We start from the raw sequence: 15619 nt of genomic DNA, 5'->3' as shown, positions 1-15619 counted from the left end.
GCTGTTAGATGAATATTTTCTGCTTAATTTAAAAGCCCACCATGTCTTCATAGTTTCAGCCTGACCAGGCAACATGGCTTCAAGATACCAATCGGATAATTCCTGGAGTTTTCTTAGAAATTGTCTCTTTAGAGAGAACCCAGTTCAACCTTTCACCCCTGTCTTATAGATGGACAACTGAGGCCCAGTGAGGGGAAAGGACATATCTATGCCATGTGGAATCAGAATATATAGGATTTCATGAGCGCTGTATCATGAAGCAATGGAAGGTTTGTGTTCAGCCAACACGGATGGTTGTTTGTTTGGATGCCAGGATTCAGCAGGTCCCAGAGGCTGGCCATACCCTCCCTTGCTGCTCCAGGGGGCACTCTGAGTGTGGGGGGTAATTCTTAGAGTCCTAGGACCTTAGTCCTATAAGGAACCCCAGAGCTCACCTCGTCTAGCCTCCTATACAGGACAAGAAGCTTTCTGTAGTCTCCCTGCCATGCAGTCACCCAGCCTCCAGTAACATTCCCCTAGAGACAAGAAGCTCACTCACTGCCTTCCAGTGCAGCCTCTCCCATTACTGGATAGCTCTGACTGTAGGGAAATGTTTTTGTGCAGGGAACATTATTGGATCCTTCCTCTGTTCCAAGCCCTGTGCTAGGCACAGAGAAATTAAATTGTTAAGCCCCCCTTGCTACCTTAAAGAAGTCACAGTCTCAACAGCAGACAGTTGGGATGCAGGGTGAGCTTTACTTTGGTCCTGAGCTCTCAGGATGTTGGGAAAGGATACAAAAGAGAGCTCCTTACATGGCTGGGATAGGAGAGTTGTGGGTGGCTGGAGGAGGCCCCAAGTTAAGGAACTATCTCAGGCAACAGGAGAGCCTAAACAAAGGTTTAGAGTTGTAAGAGAGGCTGGCTTATTCAAGGAACTGCAAGTAGTTCTGGTTGGACGGCACAGTGAAGGGCTGGGTAGCAGGAAGAGACGAGGTTGCAGACATAGATGAGAGCAAGCAGAAGTACCCCAGCCCCTCCTGCAGGTGGTTCGTGGGGGCACTTCCCCATTGGAGTGGCCTGGGGTGCAGTCCTCCAACTCCTGAGTTGCTATTTTCCTCTGAGCCAGGCGAATCAATCAACAGCCATTTAGCAAAGATGAATCCCATATGGTCCCTACTCTGGAAGGGCTCATGGCCTGAAGGGAGTATCAGCAGAGGTCAGGGTCATGGATTGATTTGTTGGGCAGACATCCACCATGTGATCAAACTTTGCCTCCTCATAACTCCTACCCTTAGGCACTCACTGTGCCCACAGTGGTCCCTCAGGAAACTGGGAGCAGCCCTTATGCTGCCCACCTCACTTATTCCCACCACAACTCCTTAGCCCCCCAACCCAGCCAACTGTGGTCCATTTTACATGCATTGAATACATGTGTGGGCCTTCAGTGCTTCTTTGACAGGACATTCTGCACATGCCCTGCCATTTGGATACTCTCTGGGCACAAGTAGTTGGGCAGGAGGGAAGTAGAAGAACCACAGATGAAGAACCAGTCCAGTCTTCCCTGGCCACCAGAAGATAAGTTCAGAGCTTCTAGAGGTGACACCCTATTCCCCTTCCACCGCACCCCTCATGATTGTGGAGCTTTTCACAGACCCCCTAGGAATGTCAGAGATGAGCTGAGGGTCCCACAGAGTGAGCATTAGGCAAGAAGCTCTGAAAAGTACAGTTCACTGAGGAGGGGTAGGGTAGTGGAAAGAGCTGTCTTTGGAATCTGACAACCCTGAATTTGAGCACTCACCACCTATGTGACTTCTGGCAAGTTACTTTACTGCTCTGAGTCTTTACAGAGATAATAAGATCGATTTTGTAGGACCACCATAAGGATTAACTTCTTTCACTAAACTCGTGTTTAGTGAGTGTTCTGTATGAAGGACATTGCACTAGGTGCTGGGGATATAGCAGAAACGTCCCCTCAGTGTTTATGTTCTAGTCAGGGAGATGGTAAACAAACAATCACGTGACAGTGGGCTGAAAAATGCTACAGAGAGAAAAAAAGAGAGATACATTTGATATAAGATACTTAACAAAGTATCAGCCACCTTTCCTTCTCAAATATGTCATTTGAAATGGGCATCTGCAATTCCTCAAAGTCAGGGAGAACCTTGACCCCCAAGACTGGGGACCTGGGCCTGCTTATTTCACCGCTTTCTTCCTGGGTGGGCTTCTCCCCCTTGGAAAGGGGGCTCTCTCGGATCCATTTCAACTCTGCTGCCCTGTGGTTCAGATTCCCCAAGGGTATGGCCCCACTGTGGAGGCATCTGTGTGAGCTGCTGGGATCTCACCTAATCCGGGATTCATGCTAGAATTTTTTTCTCCTGCCTCTGCCCAACAAAGCCTGCTCCTGCCCTCACTCGCAGAAGGCACTCAGAAAATGGAGAGAGAGAGGGGGCCTGAAGAACCCTGGCCTCACTACTCCCCCACCTCCCCAAGATGTCGCCCATCCATCAAAGCCCCAGTCAGAGATCACCACTTTGCTGAAGCCTTCTAGGATCCCTTAACCAGCAGTGATCTCCCCCTCCCCAAATTCATGCAGATCATCACATTGCACCCTTTGTGCACAGTGAGCCTATGGTCTGTGCCACTTGCCTTCATCTTATGAGAACTACCCCACCCTAGGGTCACACACCCAACAAGCTCCTCTCATCCTCCAAGCCCCAACACAGAAGTTGGTGACCATCCTTAGGAAGATTTCCTAGTCTCCTCCAGAGGCAGCACCCCCTCCTTTGCTTCTGCCCCAGTTTTTTTCCTAATGCTTGTTAGCCACATGGCTGGTGGTAGTCTGCTGCCTGTCTCTTTCCACTGCCGGACTGTGAAGCACTCAGTTCCACCTAGCCCAGGGCTGGCACTCAGGAGGTACTTAGTAGATTCTCACCAAAGGAATGAAACCAGATTTGTCTCTGCTTTCACTGGAAGCCTAATGGAGCCAAGAAACAGAGGCACAGCTACAGCAGCAGGTGAAAGCAGCTGATGACTTCTGAGAGGGTCTGAGAAGGTCCACAGAAGGGGATCCTCCTACCCAGCTCCGGAGGCATCTTCCCTAGTCTCTTTCCAAGGCCTTTGTTTAACTCCTTCATTGTTATGAAGCTGTTCCCATGCCCAGGTACTTCTCGACAGTAAAATCATCTCGATTCTGCCAAATCTAGTACTCCCTGTGCCACAACAGAGGTTCTGTATGCATTTAAGAATTTTGACTTGATTTACTTTGCATTTATGAAGAAAATAGGATGGTACTTGTAACAGAGAAACTTCCTATTTACTTATAGAAGTAAAAGGATTTAGTCCTTTTTTCTAAAAAAGGAAAGAAAGAAAAAAGAATCTAATATTATTAACCTTTCTATTTCAGCTGAAATCAGAAATGACATTTAGTGTACAAACACATACATGTTTGAACAAATAGGTGATTTCTAAACCCAGAAGTCACACAAACATAAACATTTGTGTTAATCAGAAAGAACAGCATTAGTCCAGTTTACGATATAACAACAATAGAAAATGTGTAATTTCATGTATTTGTTGCCCCAGCAAACACTTACAAAGACCCTAACTGTGCGTCATGCTTTCCATTTTAGGGAAAAAGCCAGTAGGGCTTAAAGAGATGAAGTAAATAACAGAACCAGGATCTTTACCAGGTTTTTCTAACACTGAATCTATTGCTCATGCGTTAAATCAGAGTTATTTGTATGCTATATAATAGTGTTTCACATGTTAAATCTGAACTTCCCCAGAACAGGAACATACTTTGTCTCTGGATCCCCACTGCCTCTTGCAGAGCCTAGATCTTGATATGCAGTCAGGGGTTGTGTGATGAATGGGTTCATGAATAAATGAATGAAAAGACAAGTACTACCTTTCATACTTTTTAAAACCTTCCTTTACCCAGCTGAGAGTTTTCTTTCCATGGAGGGTATATTTTCCCCAAAATAAACTTCAAGTGTGTGTCAATATCGGAATGCAAATGGATCAAAGCCCTTTTTTAAAAAAAATTCCTACTCTTCCCACAAAGTGAAAAAAGTTCTTTTGTTACCTAAAATATCTGCGCCAGATTGTACAATGCTGTCTCTTAACGCAAGTGCTTATTATTGTGGCTAATTTGGTCACATGTGTTTGAAGGAGAACAATGCCTCAGAAATTTTTTAAAAGCAAAACAGCAATCTGAAGCATTTGTTGTAATGAGATGTAAATTGCCAACATCGGTAGTGAAGCCGACTAAAATTTGCAATGAAGTGATTTTCCCCCCTCTTAAATTAAAAGCACTAGGGGCCCTCCCTGCTCTCCCCGAAGAAAACACATGCTCTTTTGTTCCTTTTATTTCTGATCCTGTAATGCTAAACATTGCGCTCTATTGATTGATTCATTCCTTCATTCATCTGCCGTTTTGCCAGCTCCTGTCTGTTCTGTGCCTGCCTCAGTGCTAGGCTCTTCCAGAGGCGTCAGCAGCCTGCATGGTGGCTTTTGGTAATCCCCATTTTGCAGGTAGGAATGCTGAGTTGCAGAGAGGGTAAGATGGCCTGACTTTAAAGTCATGAGCTGGGATTCACACCCAGGTCTCCTGAACATTCCCTTTTAAGATGTACCTTTGGTTGGCTTTTCAAGCTGACCTTCTGTAGACAGTGTCCTGGAAGGAGGAGGCTGTTGCAGAGAGCTTTTGCCAGGTGTTAAGCAAATGGTGCTGACTGAGAAATTTAGAAAATAGTTTTTCTTGAGAGCCAAGATCTCAGTATAGTAGCTTCAATATTTGACAGAAGTCTATCAGTCCCTTAGGAGACCATTGTGAGCCTTGAGGGGACCATCGTGAGCCTTGAGGAGTGTGGGTGGGCTGTGGAGTACAAGGACCTGCTCTGTGCTGGGCCTGTGCTAAGCACTAGGGGCAAAAGCAGAACAGCAGGGCTTCTGTTTCACAGAACCTATGGTTTAGTAGAGACGAACTTTAGCGCACAAGTGTAACTTGTGTGGGAGTGGGTGGAGAGGGAGTGAACGACTATTTACCAAAAAACCCACTCTCTACCAGACTCTGAAATCATTGTTTCATATAAATATATGAATATATATAGTTATCTGATTTAATCCTCAGTCTTACCAAGTCACTGCTATTTTTCCTCCTTTCAGGTGACACAACAAGATCAGAGAGGTTAAGCAATTATTTATGTGTACGTTGTCTCTTGAGGATAGAATGTGAATCAAGCACTGTGCCAGGTGAGCCCTGGTCTCTGACATAAAAAGGCACGGTCCTTGGCTGCCCTCAAGCCTCCTCTCTGACATAAAAAGACACAGTTTTTGGCTGCCCCCTCCTCCTTTAGTAGGGGAGATAGATACAGAGACGAACAAGTACATCTGACTATTATGGTAGAGTAGGGGCAGACGGGTGGGGAGAGTCCAGAGGAAGCTCTGCTACCCAAGGAAGATCACGAGTCAACTAAACAGTAAGTGGCAAACCCAGTACTTAAACCCAGTATTTGGAGCTCTGTCTCCAAATCCCAAGCCAAGGGCTAGAGATAATTATTTACCAGTCTTTGAAGGGATAGAGCAGCCTCACTGGAGAGATGGCATTTGAGTCAGGCCTTGCATCACTGGTGGAGTTTGTATAGGTGGACATCTGTAGGGGTAGAATGTTCTGGACAAAAGGAATGGCATAAGCAAAGAGTAGGAGGCAGGAAAGAATGGCGTATGTGTGGAGAGGGTTCGGCCAGCCACTTTGCCTAGAATGGAGTCTGACTGTGGGAGGGGACCAACAGGATGGAGCCAGAGAGGTGATTCTCTCAACCCCTGCTCCCTCTGATGTCCCTTAGCTGTCCCTCTGTAGACAGTGTGATAGCAGAGCCCTTTGTCTGTAACTGTGCCATCTGAATTGTCCATTCTAACTAGATGCTTCTGATTTCAACTTAACAGCCCTGATTTCTACTTCTCGGACTCCAAGTAAGATTACAGACATTCAAAACAGCTTCCCACCTGTCCATGCCTGTACCCTCAAGCACCCCTACTCAGCAGCAGGACTTTACTTCAGAATCTTTGTCCCAGCCCATTAAAGTCCCTCTCTTCCTCCCCTCTCATGTCATGAAGAATTTACTAGGCACTTCCCTAGGCTCCAAGATGCTAAAGGGAGTAAAACTTTGCTCTTGAAGAGCTTCATAGTCTAATGTTGAAAACCGACAGGCAGATGATTGCAAACATAATTTGCTACAAGTAGTCACAATGTAGAGACCCCCCTACCTGGGAGTGATGACAGTCAAGCCCCACAAAGGAGACACCTGAGCTATGTCCGAAAGTCTAACTGGGCGCTTGGCAGACAGATGAGGTAGTGTTCAAGGCCAAGACAACAGCACAGAGGCCTGGAACAACGTAGCATTTGGAGTACCTGAGCAGAGGTGAATATTGGTGGGGGGCAAGAAATGAACCCTAGAGGTAGAGAGGAGGCTGGTTGTTCTGGGCCTTATGGAGGCTGTGGTGTGGGACTTAATTTTGAGAGTAGTGGACAGCCTAAGCAAGGAAAGACAGGGTCATGTGGAAGATCCCTTTGATGGCCTTTATAGAGATGGACGGGAGAGAATCAACTGAAATTAGGGCCGTACTGGATTCATTCTGTTGTCCAGCCTCTCACGGAAGGAAAAGGAGGCTTTGGAGGAAAGACGCGTTCTTGCTAAAGATGACTGTGAGTGAGTGGCTTTCATGGACCTCCTGTTTTCAGCCTATTATTTTTTTTCTGTTGGCTGAAGGTCAGACCTAGAAGAGACTTCACACACCAACTCGGTCATGTGCTTTAGGGGAAATTTAAGTAATTACCTCTTCCCAGATCTGAGAAAAGATCAAATGCTCCACTTGAATTGGTTTGTGTCTCAAAATTTTAACCTGTGATCCCACACAGAGAGAAGAAACTTTGGTATTTGCTTCTGAAACTTTAGAATTACTCATTCATTGTTGTCATTGTTTTATTAGCAAACATTTAGGGAGTGCTACTCAGTGCCAGGTGCTGGGGACAAAGGAAAGAATATGACCTAGGCCCAGCCCTTGAATAGGTCCTGCACCTCTTATTGGGAGGTGCTGTCAGAATGATTATGATGCTATTGGTCCTTCGCTCTGCCAACTTCTGTATCTGTAATTTACTCACCTGTGGTCACACAATTAAAATATAGCATAGCCAGGAATAGGACCTGCAATCTCTACCAGGATGAGTCGAGCTCTTTTATTTGCACTGTTCTGCTCCCCAACCATCTTGCATTCAGCTTTGTGCAAGTTTCTTCCTTAAATCTTATGATACTACAGAGATTTCGTCTTTCAGTTAGCAGCTGCCAGCAACTCAGGATTGAGATTCTCTCATGGGAAGCTGTATCATGAAGAATTTTAGTAACAAATTCACCAGGACCTTCACTGCCACCAACCAAAGTCTAGGATCTGTTAACTGAACCCAGAGTTGCAAGCAGATTGCTACAAAAGGCTTTAATATATAAAGAGCTTTGTACCCAGTTGTCCACATGGCTAGGATAAGAGAAGGCTGGTCTGTGAGTTCATCTGTTACCTAAGTTAACATGCACAGACAGAGGGAGCTGCTGTGGCAGTAGCCACATCTCTGATCTCAGTCAACTCCTGAAATGTTTGCATGGGGAGAATTTCCAGCATGCTAAATTACATTGGCCTTTGAAGTTGTTCTCCCACAAAAGTTAATCAAGTCATTTGGCCTTATTTACCCATTTTCATCCTGTTTCTCTGCCCTTAAGTAATCAACACACAATAGGTGATTTTATAAAACAGTCCATTTTTAAAAGCTAATGGAGAAAAAATAACCCCTTTAGAAACTATCACCATTTATCTAGCTTCCTTTTTGCTGTTTAAACTGCATGTAATTTGTGTTGATTGCATTAAAATAAAAATCAGAGTAGCTGCTGGATCAGGCAATCAGGGGCTTAATGTGTATTGTGTTTTAATTTCTTGGTTCAAAGGCGCCTGTCTAGATACTAGGTCTTGGAGAGGGGAGGCCTTCACGTTTTTGCCCACGCTTTCCTAAGCTCCCTTCTTCTGTTACGGCCTTCTCCACTGTAAGATACTGAGGTGAGGATTTTGGCAAATACACGATTTGCATATTTCAGTAATTGCCACCCCTTCTCCTCCAACCCAGTCGTAACAGAACCTCTTTCCTGTGCAGGAAGTTGAATCCCTGCCTTTCCATTTAGACAATGACACCGTGGAAGAGTGCTCTTCATTCAAACTTGATTAGAGTCTAGTCCACTCTTGTCTTCCAGTTTTCCACCTTTTCCCTTGTGACATTGATACCTCATATTATTTTCGAGTCTGGGTTTAAGTGTAGTTCAATGGACAAAAATAAGCTAGCATATTTTTTGTGCCACTGTGTGCTGATAGATGCCTAGTTAAAAATATTTGCCTTTTATTTTCCTTGGAGTTCTAGACAGATTTCTTTTCTTAACTGCCTAGGTCCCGCCATTGATCTGGAAAAAGTAAAGTCAGAATGTCTCGAGCCCGAGCCGGAGTTACGGAGCACTTTCAGTGAGGAAGCAAATACGTCGTCCTATTACCCTGCTCCTGCGCCTGTCATGGACAAGTATATCCTAGACAATGGCAAGGTAGTGTTTTAAGCTCAATATCCATTCCCTGCAAGTGTTTGTTAGTCAGAGTAAAGGTGGAGAGTGTGGTGGGAGCTTTCCAAATCACAGCTTGACTGGTTGGCCTCCTGTCCTAGCCCTGAATGACTGTTTCTGGAATTTGTATATTATAAGTAGCGTAGCTTTGCTGGGGCATTTTCTCTTCCTTCTTCCTTTTTTTTCTTTCTTTCTTTTTTTTAAAAATATTGAGCCAAAGTAACTGTAAAAGTAAATTGACATTTTAAAATAGCCTACTAGTGAGAAAGATATTTCTTAGTTCCCATGATAGTTTGATGAAACTTGTCCCACCTTCCTATGTAACCAGATGCCTAAAATTTATCAGGTGAACTGGAAATGAAGTATCTGATTTACAGATAACAACTCAATTTGTATTCATTCACCACTTAGAAAGTATCTGTATGTTCTAAGCCCTGTGCTAGATAACAGGAATACAGGGAAGAACAAGACATATTCCCTTATCCCCAAGCCTCCTTCAAGCTATATATGCAGCAGTGGTTAGCCCACAGTCCTAGGACCACAGAGAACTCCTCAGCATTATCTATATGACCTTGAAAACAAATCATGAACAAAAACTTAAGATTATTAGTAATGGAATCGCTTTTGAAAAATCTTAAAGTCACATGATGATATACCAGCAGGGCAGGGGAGGAAATGTTTCTGACATTCTTCTAACATTCAATTGAATTGATCTTTGAAGAAGTATATCAGAGCCCTTTGTGTAGGCACTGGTGAAATTCAGTTTTAGCATTATATTCTCTGCCACCGTGGCATGCATTACAGACATCGCCTCTCATTCTCCTTAACGCGTCATGTGTTGGTTCATTTTTCTTGCCTCATGCTTCAAAAGGTCTCTGTTTATTTAGTATCATTCTCTGTTAGGTTGATGAGAAAGAAAAATTTGTTTTATTTGGGTTTGTCCAGATATGTCTCTGCAACTGGCCAACTTGAGCCAAAGCAAATATTGTCAAGCTGAGGAAATGAAACGTATTAGTTTTCAGGGCTCTCTTGGATGTGCTGTCATTCCCCGCATCTCCCACTGAGCGCCTCCTCCCCTGCAGAGGCAAAGCTGATGGGCCAGGCCACAGGCCCATTCTGCCTTGCCTTGCTGCCTTCAACAGGCTTGAAACATCAGCTTTGCAGAGGAGAGGTGGCATGACAAGTTGGAAGTCGGCAGTCTGGAGCCTGAGTTCTTAGCGTAGCTCTACATCTGTCCTACCTGTGTGACCTCGCAAAGGTGCTTCACTTCTCTGGGTCTCGGCATCCTTGTCTGTGAAAGATGGGATTGGGCTGATGCTCTCCAAAGGCCTTTCTGTTTCAAACTGTGTATCTAAGTTTGGTGAACCTTCCCCAATCAAAGATAAAAGATAGGACTGTGCTATGTTTGTTGATTTCTTTTTAGTCCTGAACACGTTGTGGAGTGACTAGAGAGTTTTTCTTGAAGTAGCTTGAAGAGAAATCTATTTCTCCCTTGCCTTGAAGGCTGATGGATAGTTTCAGAGCATTATAGGGGGCCTGTTTTGCAAAGATAGCATTCTTCCCCCAGAAAATGAGTCTCTCAAACCTCATTTAATATTTTTACACGTGAGTTGAACAGCAAATCTTGAAAATGCCTATTTTGTTTTTTCATTGGTTTTTGCCAGCATGTTGCTATAAGACTAACCTGGTTTTTCTTTGCACCTAATTGGTAATCAGGCAGAGAGAGTTTTAAATGCAGAGGAAAGGAAGTGGACACACTGGAAATGATGGCAGCTTCCCAGAACAGCATCTCCCACATCCCAGAAGTAGCCCTCACTGTTCTTGGCTCTGCTGTCTCGTCTGACCCTTCCTTCTGTCTGCACGATCAGAGGCCTTAATCTCTGCAAGGCTTAGAGCACTGGAATGGGATACATTTCCTAGTAGGAAATGATTTTTGTCCTATAAAACTTTTCACATAAATATATTTTGATCGAGTTCCATCCTACCAGATGCCATATTTTTAATAACCTCCTTTAACACATAACACTAACACTTTGGTCAAATAGTATACTGTGGTTTGCATGAATCAGGCTTGCCACACAAATTTCTGATTTGGGTAAAGTGCATTGTGTTTTATTTCAAAAACTCATTGAATCATAAAGCTGCAAAGACCATTAAATTTTAAATAACCTAATTTATACATAGTATGGATAGGGAAACATATCCAGAGAAGGGACTCCTCTACAATTACATAACAGGTTAGAGGCAGGCAGGAACTGAAAGCCAGACCTCCTGGTTCCCAGGCCAGTACTCTCACCAGTCTGTTCTACTACATCCCTGAAAGCTGAGCATTGCTCCAGGTGACTTTGAGCCTTGCTAACCTCAGGGGCCCTTGTCGCAAATGCCCCGGCCTATACCTGTGATTGGTCGTAGCGAAGCCCATTTCTTTCTGTGTTCTAAAGTTGGCCTTGTACTTGAGTGAATGTCAGAAAATATTTTCATCTCCAAGGAACAGCAGCTCATCAGAAGTGAAAAACAGTTCCATAAAGACATTAAATATGCCCATCCATTTCTTACTGCTTTGTATACAGACTAGCCGTTATCGCTTTGTAGGGGACAGAAGAGGCAAAGCCTTGACCCTCCCCACTGACATGTACTGTGAAGGACTGAATCAGGTGGCGAAGGCTCTAAGTGGGCTAGAAATTCAGAAAGGATAGAACTTAGCCCTGCAGTAATTAAGGAGTGTTTCCTGAATTTTAGACTGGGACTTGAAAGATTAGCAGGCTTAAGAAAACGTAGGGAAAACATTTATTCCCAGACAAGAGAATGGCAGGAGCAGAAACATGGGGAGGGGAAAGAGGGTAAAGGATGTAACCGTTGCTGTGTCCTCCTGACACTTTACACATCTTTTCTCATTTAACCCTCTCAGCAACTCTGAGGTAGCACTGATCTGCTGACTGTATAGCTGAGAAAAGTAAGGCTCAGAAAGGTAAAGTGACTGGCCCAAGTTAACCAGCAAGCAGGTAGAATAGCTGAGATTTACACCCAGGCCGGCAGCTCCAGCGCCCATCCTCTTGATGTTACGGCACACTGGAAGTAGCGGGAAATGAACAAGTTCAGGAATTTTGTAGTGTAGATGGACTATGTGGATGAATATAGTTGGGAAATGAAGTAGTAGTAAACAGAATGGATTCTAATGGGTCTTCAAAGCCAGGCTGAGGAAGTTGGATTAAATGTGATAGGAAACAGGGAGCCATTCAAAATTCCAGAGGATTTACCTAAAAACACAGTTGAAAGACGGCAGAAGTCATCTAGTCAAACAAGGAAGGAGGTGTTTTAGGGAACTTAATCTGTCGTGATTATAGGATGGGCGGGTTGAAGGGAGCAAGGACTGGAGGTAAAGGCCAGTCGGTGGCTGTTTTCCTGGTTTCCCTGTCTGCAGTGGTGAACTGCACTGGGAGCTGGTGTGGGAAGTAGCCAGGCAGATACAGAGAAAACTCAGAAGGAAAACTAACTGAACATTGATGTGTTAGGTCTGCTGTCTTTGATCTACATCAGTACCACCTTGGTGACAGCAAGGAAGACAGGGAGAGCAGAAGCTTCAGGATCTGGGTTTGAATCTTGATTCCAAAATTGACTGATTGTGTACCTTACAAAAAGTTACGTAGTCCCTCTAAATCCCTGTTTTCATCTGTAAAATGGGAAAATAATTTCTACCTATTTCCATCTCTTAAGGTCGTTAAGAGGAATAAATAAATTGAATGTACAATACCTGGTTCATGTACAGTGAACCAGGTACTCAAAAAATACTAGTACCCCTTTTCTCTTGTAGAACATTGGCCAAAAGGACTTTGATCTCCCTTTCAAGAATAACAAAAGATCACAGGAAAGCAAGGACCAGCAGTGGGGGAAAAAAGCAGAGATTTTTGAAAAATCTGAAGTTGGCATCCATCTCTATGATTTTCTGATTCATAATTTAATGTAATTCAAAGTTCCTTGTTTTTCTCCTACCTCAGGAAGCTTGTGTGGGTGGCTTCAAGTGTCATCAAGGGAAGTGATGCAGGGTCCAGCAGGGAGCAGCGGGGAACTTGTCCCCAGCATGCCCAATCTGGCACACAGACTGCCCACCTGCAGTTCGAACTGCGGAGAAAAGGCCACACTTGACCTTGGTGTCCGTGTTGCCTAGCCAGCAGCCAGGTAGTACATCTCACTCCAGGGCTGCTTATCTTTCCTGAGCGGATGAACAGATTTGCAGTACTGAAGTTTACAGCACAGAGAGGCCAGGTGGATCTAGTTATCTGATTGCCTGCAGCAGTCTGACTGATCTTTTGAGCAAAAGGAGGTGAAGTCAGACGTGCAGGTAGATTGTTGACTTACATTCATGGGTGGGCTGCGTTGCTATTTTTTTTCTTCTTGATGGTTGGAAAATTTCAGTAATTGGTAAAGGAAGAAGTTTTGCTGGCTGACCTGACTGCCTAACTATGTGTATTCACCTTCCTTCCCAAGCCAAGCTCCAGTAGTAGAAAGATCTTTAATTGTTTTTTGAACAATTGGTCTTGCTGGTCTGCCATTAGTTGGGTATGCATCCAGTCTGTTAGACCAGGGACCCCTCCAGAGATGTCTCTGACCATGTGACATTAGCAACCTGCAGGCTTTCTGAAAACAAGGACCTTTGGCAGGTCCTTCTCATGCCCCTTAGAAAGTTTAGCTCATTAGCAGCTGCCGCCCTCTGTCCCCACAGAGGCCATTTCCTCCCTTCACAGACTCAGCAGAAGCACGACGTAAATGGCAATGTCAAAGCGAACACTGTTTTTTTAATGATTAATGTTAGTAAATGACTTGTGAGATCAAAATTTTAAACTCCTTTTTTTTTTAGATTTACTAAAGATGCAGAAAGGAGAACAAATTAAAATCTTGTAGCTTATTGCTGGAACATTCTGGGTCTTATTGGCTCTGCACTGAAACTCATAGGGAGCATAAGATTGTGTTTTGTTCTTTGTGCCGTCGGAATCAAACTGGGTACCTTGTGGTTGTGTTTAAAATCCTAGGTGTTTTGAGCCAGAAGGAACTTTGAGATGAAATCCAGCTCCATCACTTCATAGGTAGGGAAATGAAGCTCAGAGGTGAGAAAGGACTGGCACAGCCCTACTCCAATTGGCAGGGCAGCTGCTGTCCTTACTTGAGCTGGCAGAGGTTTTCACACTTAGCCATACATTGGAATTATTTAGGCCACACCCAGCCCAAATAAATGAGAATCTCTAGGAGTGGGGCCCAGGAACTGGTGATTTTTTTTTTCTTTTCTTTTTTTCTTTTTCTTTTTTTTTTTTTTTTGAGACGGAGTCTCGCTCTGTCTCCCAGGCTGGAGTGCAGTGGCACGATCTCGGCTCACTGCAACCTCTTCCTCCCGGGTTCAAGCAATTCTCTTGCCTCAGCCTCCCAAGCAGCTGATACTACAGGCGCATGCCACCACGCCTGGCTAATTTTTTTGTATTTTTAGTAGAGACGGAGTTTTACCATGTTAGCCAGGATGGTCCCAATCTCCTGATCTCGTGATCCGCCCACCTTGGCCTCCCAAAGTTCTGGGATTACAGGCGTGAGCCACCATGCTCAGCTGTCAGTGGTGATTTTTACAGCTCCCTAGGTGACCCCTGTGTGCAGCCAAGGTTGAGAACCACCATACTAGGAAGGTATATGTCCCAGAATGTTCACATTAAAGGAAGATGGGTCTTTCCGTAGTGTAACACAGAAAGAAGTTAAGCATATGTGTCCTGAGATTTGGTCAGGCTCTGAGCAGCCTTGTGATAAACTAAGTATAGTGTAGAACCTCAACTCTGCCACTTACTAGTTGAGTGATGTTCAGCAAGTCACCTCACCTGTCTGAACCGGTGTTTCCATCTGAAAGGCAAATGGTGTTATAATGCCTTCTATCCACAATTGCCATGAAGATTTGAGATAGCAAATATAAAGCACTAGAATAAGGCCTGGCACACTACACGTATTCAGTAGATGATAGCTATTATGATTACCCTTAAAGAGAGTTACTTTCGTATTTATGACATGAATCTCTTACAGTTGTGCAGCAATGCTTTCTAAAGGACAAGAGAAGCCTCCCACTGCCCTCCTGTCGGACTAAACAGGTGCTGGTGTTCTTATTCCTCTCAGGTCCATCTGGGAAGCGGGATTTGGGTTGATGAGGAGAAATGGCACCAGCTACAAGTAACCCAAGGAGATTCCAAGTACACGAAGAACTTGGCAGTTATGATTTGGGGAACAGATGTTCTGAAAAACAGAAGCGTCACAGGAGTCGCCACAAAAAAAAAGAAAGATGCAGTCCCTAAACCACCCCTCTCGCCTCACAAACTAAGCATCGTCAGAGGTAGGTCACTGAGTGGAAACACAATGGCTGGGATTCTGTCTTTTACTCTGTCAAGAATGTGTTAGGCACGATTCAATTCAATGATGACTTATGAAGCCTCTGCATGCCAGACCCTGGGCTGAGCCCGGGGACACCAAGCGGGTAACCCAGGTGCCCCAGAAGAGCTCACATTTACCAGGGCAGATGAGCTGTGGACACAAGGATGATTATATTCCACAAGGAATTAGCATGAGAAAGGGACAGATGGCATGCTGAGGGAGTTCTCAGGAGGGGAGGATACCCTTAGCTGGAAAATCAGGGAAGAATTCCTGGGGACGGGGGTCACTGAACTGGGCCTTGAAGGATACGGCAGACTAGGAGACACAGATGTGTATGGTGAGGTATTGCTCTTCTGGAGGCAGAAGCATCTTGAACAAAGGCATGGAGATGGGAAAGGAATGCTGCTGTGTACCCAGAGCAGGAAAGGTCAAGGCTAGGGGACGCAGTTCTTGGTGGTTCTAGCATTGTGCCTGGAGCAGTTAGTGAGATGAAGACCAGGTGGTAGTCACTAGATTCAGCTTCCTTTCTGGTATTTGGGAGAGGATGGAGGGCAGGCAAAGAGACAGGGAGTCATTTGTCTCCCTAAAGATAGGGCTGTATC

At 44.6% G+C, this 15619-nt stretch overlaps 2 protein-coding genes across 5 annotated transcripts in view; both read left to right on the top strand.

Moving 5' to 3' along the window:
* AGBL4 (ATP/GTP binding protein like 4) overlaps positions 1-15619 on the top strand; it is a 1461703-nt gene that overhangs the window by 1240578 nt on the left and 205506 nt on the right. The window lies entirely within an intron of this gene.
* BEND5 (BEN domain containing 5) overlaps positions 1-15619 on the top strand; it is a 50267-nt gene that overhangs the window by 26191 nt on the left and 8457 nt on the right. For all 4 annotated transcript variants that reach the window (XM_012511540.2, XM_030823881.1, XM_030823880.1 and 1 more), the window contains 2 exons: positions 8461-8609; positions 14766-14979. In XM_012511540.2, the coding sequence (XP_012366994.1) occupies positions 8461-8609; positions 14766-14979 (363 nt within the window). The remainder of the gene's footprint in view (positions 1-8460; positions 8610-14765; positions 14980-15619) is intronic.

Source organism: Nomascus leucogenys, chromosome 12 (genome assembly GCF_006542625.1).
Source record: "Nomascus leucogenys isolate Asia chromosome 12, Asia_NLE_v1, whole genome shotgun sequence".
Classification (NCBI taxonomy): Eukaryota; Metazoa; Chordata; class Mammalia; order Primates; family Hylobatidae; genus Nomascus; species Nomascus leucogenys.
The sequence above is the reverse complement of the archived record's forward strand: the minus strand, read 5'-3'. Positions and strand labels throughout refer to the sequence as shown.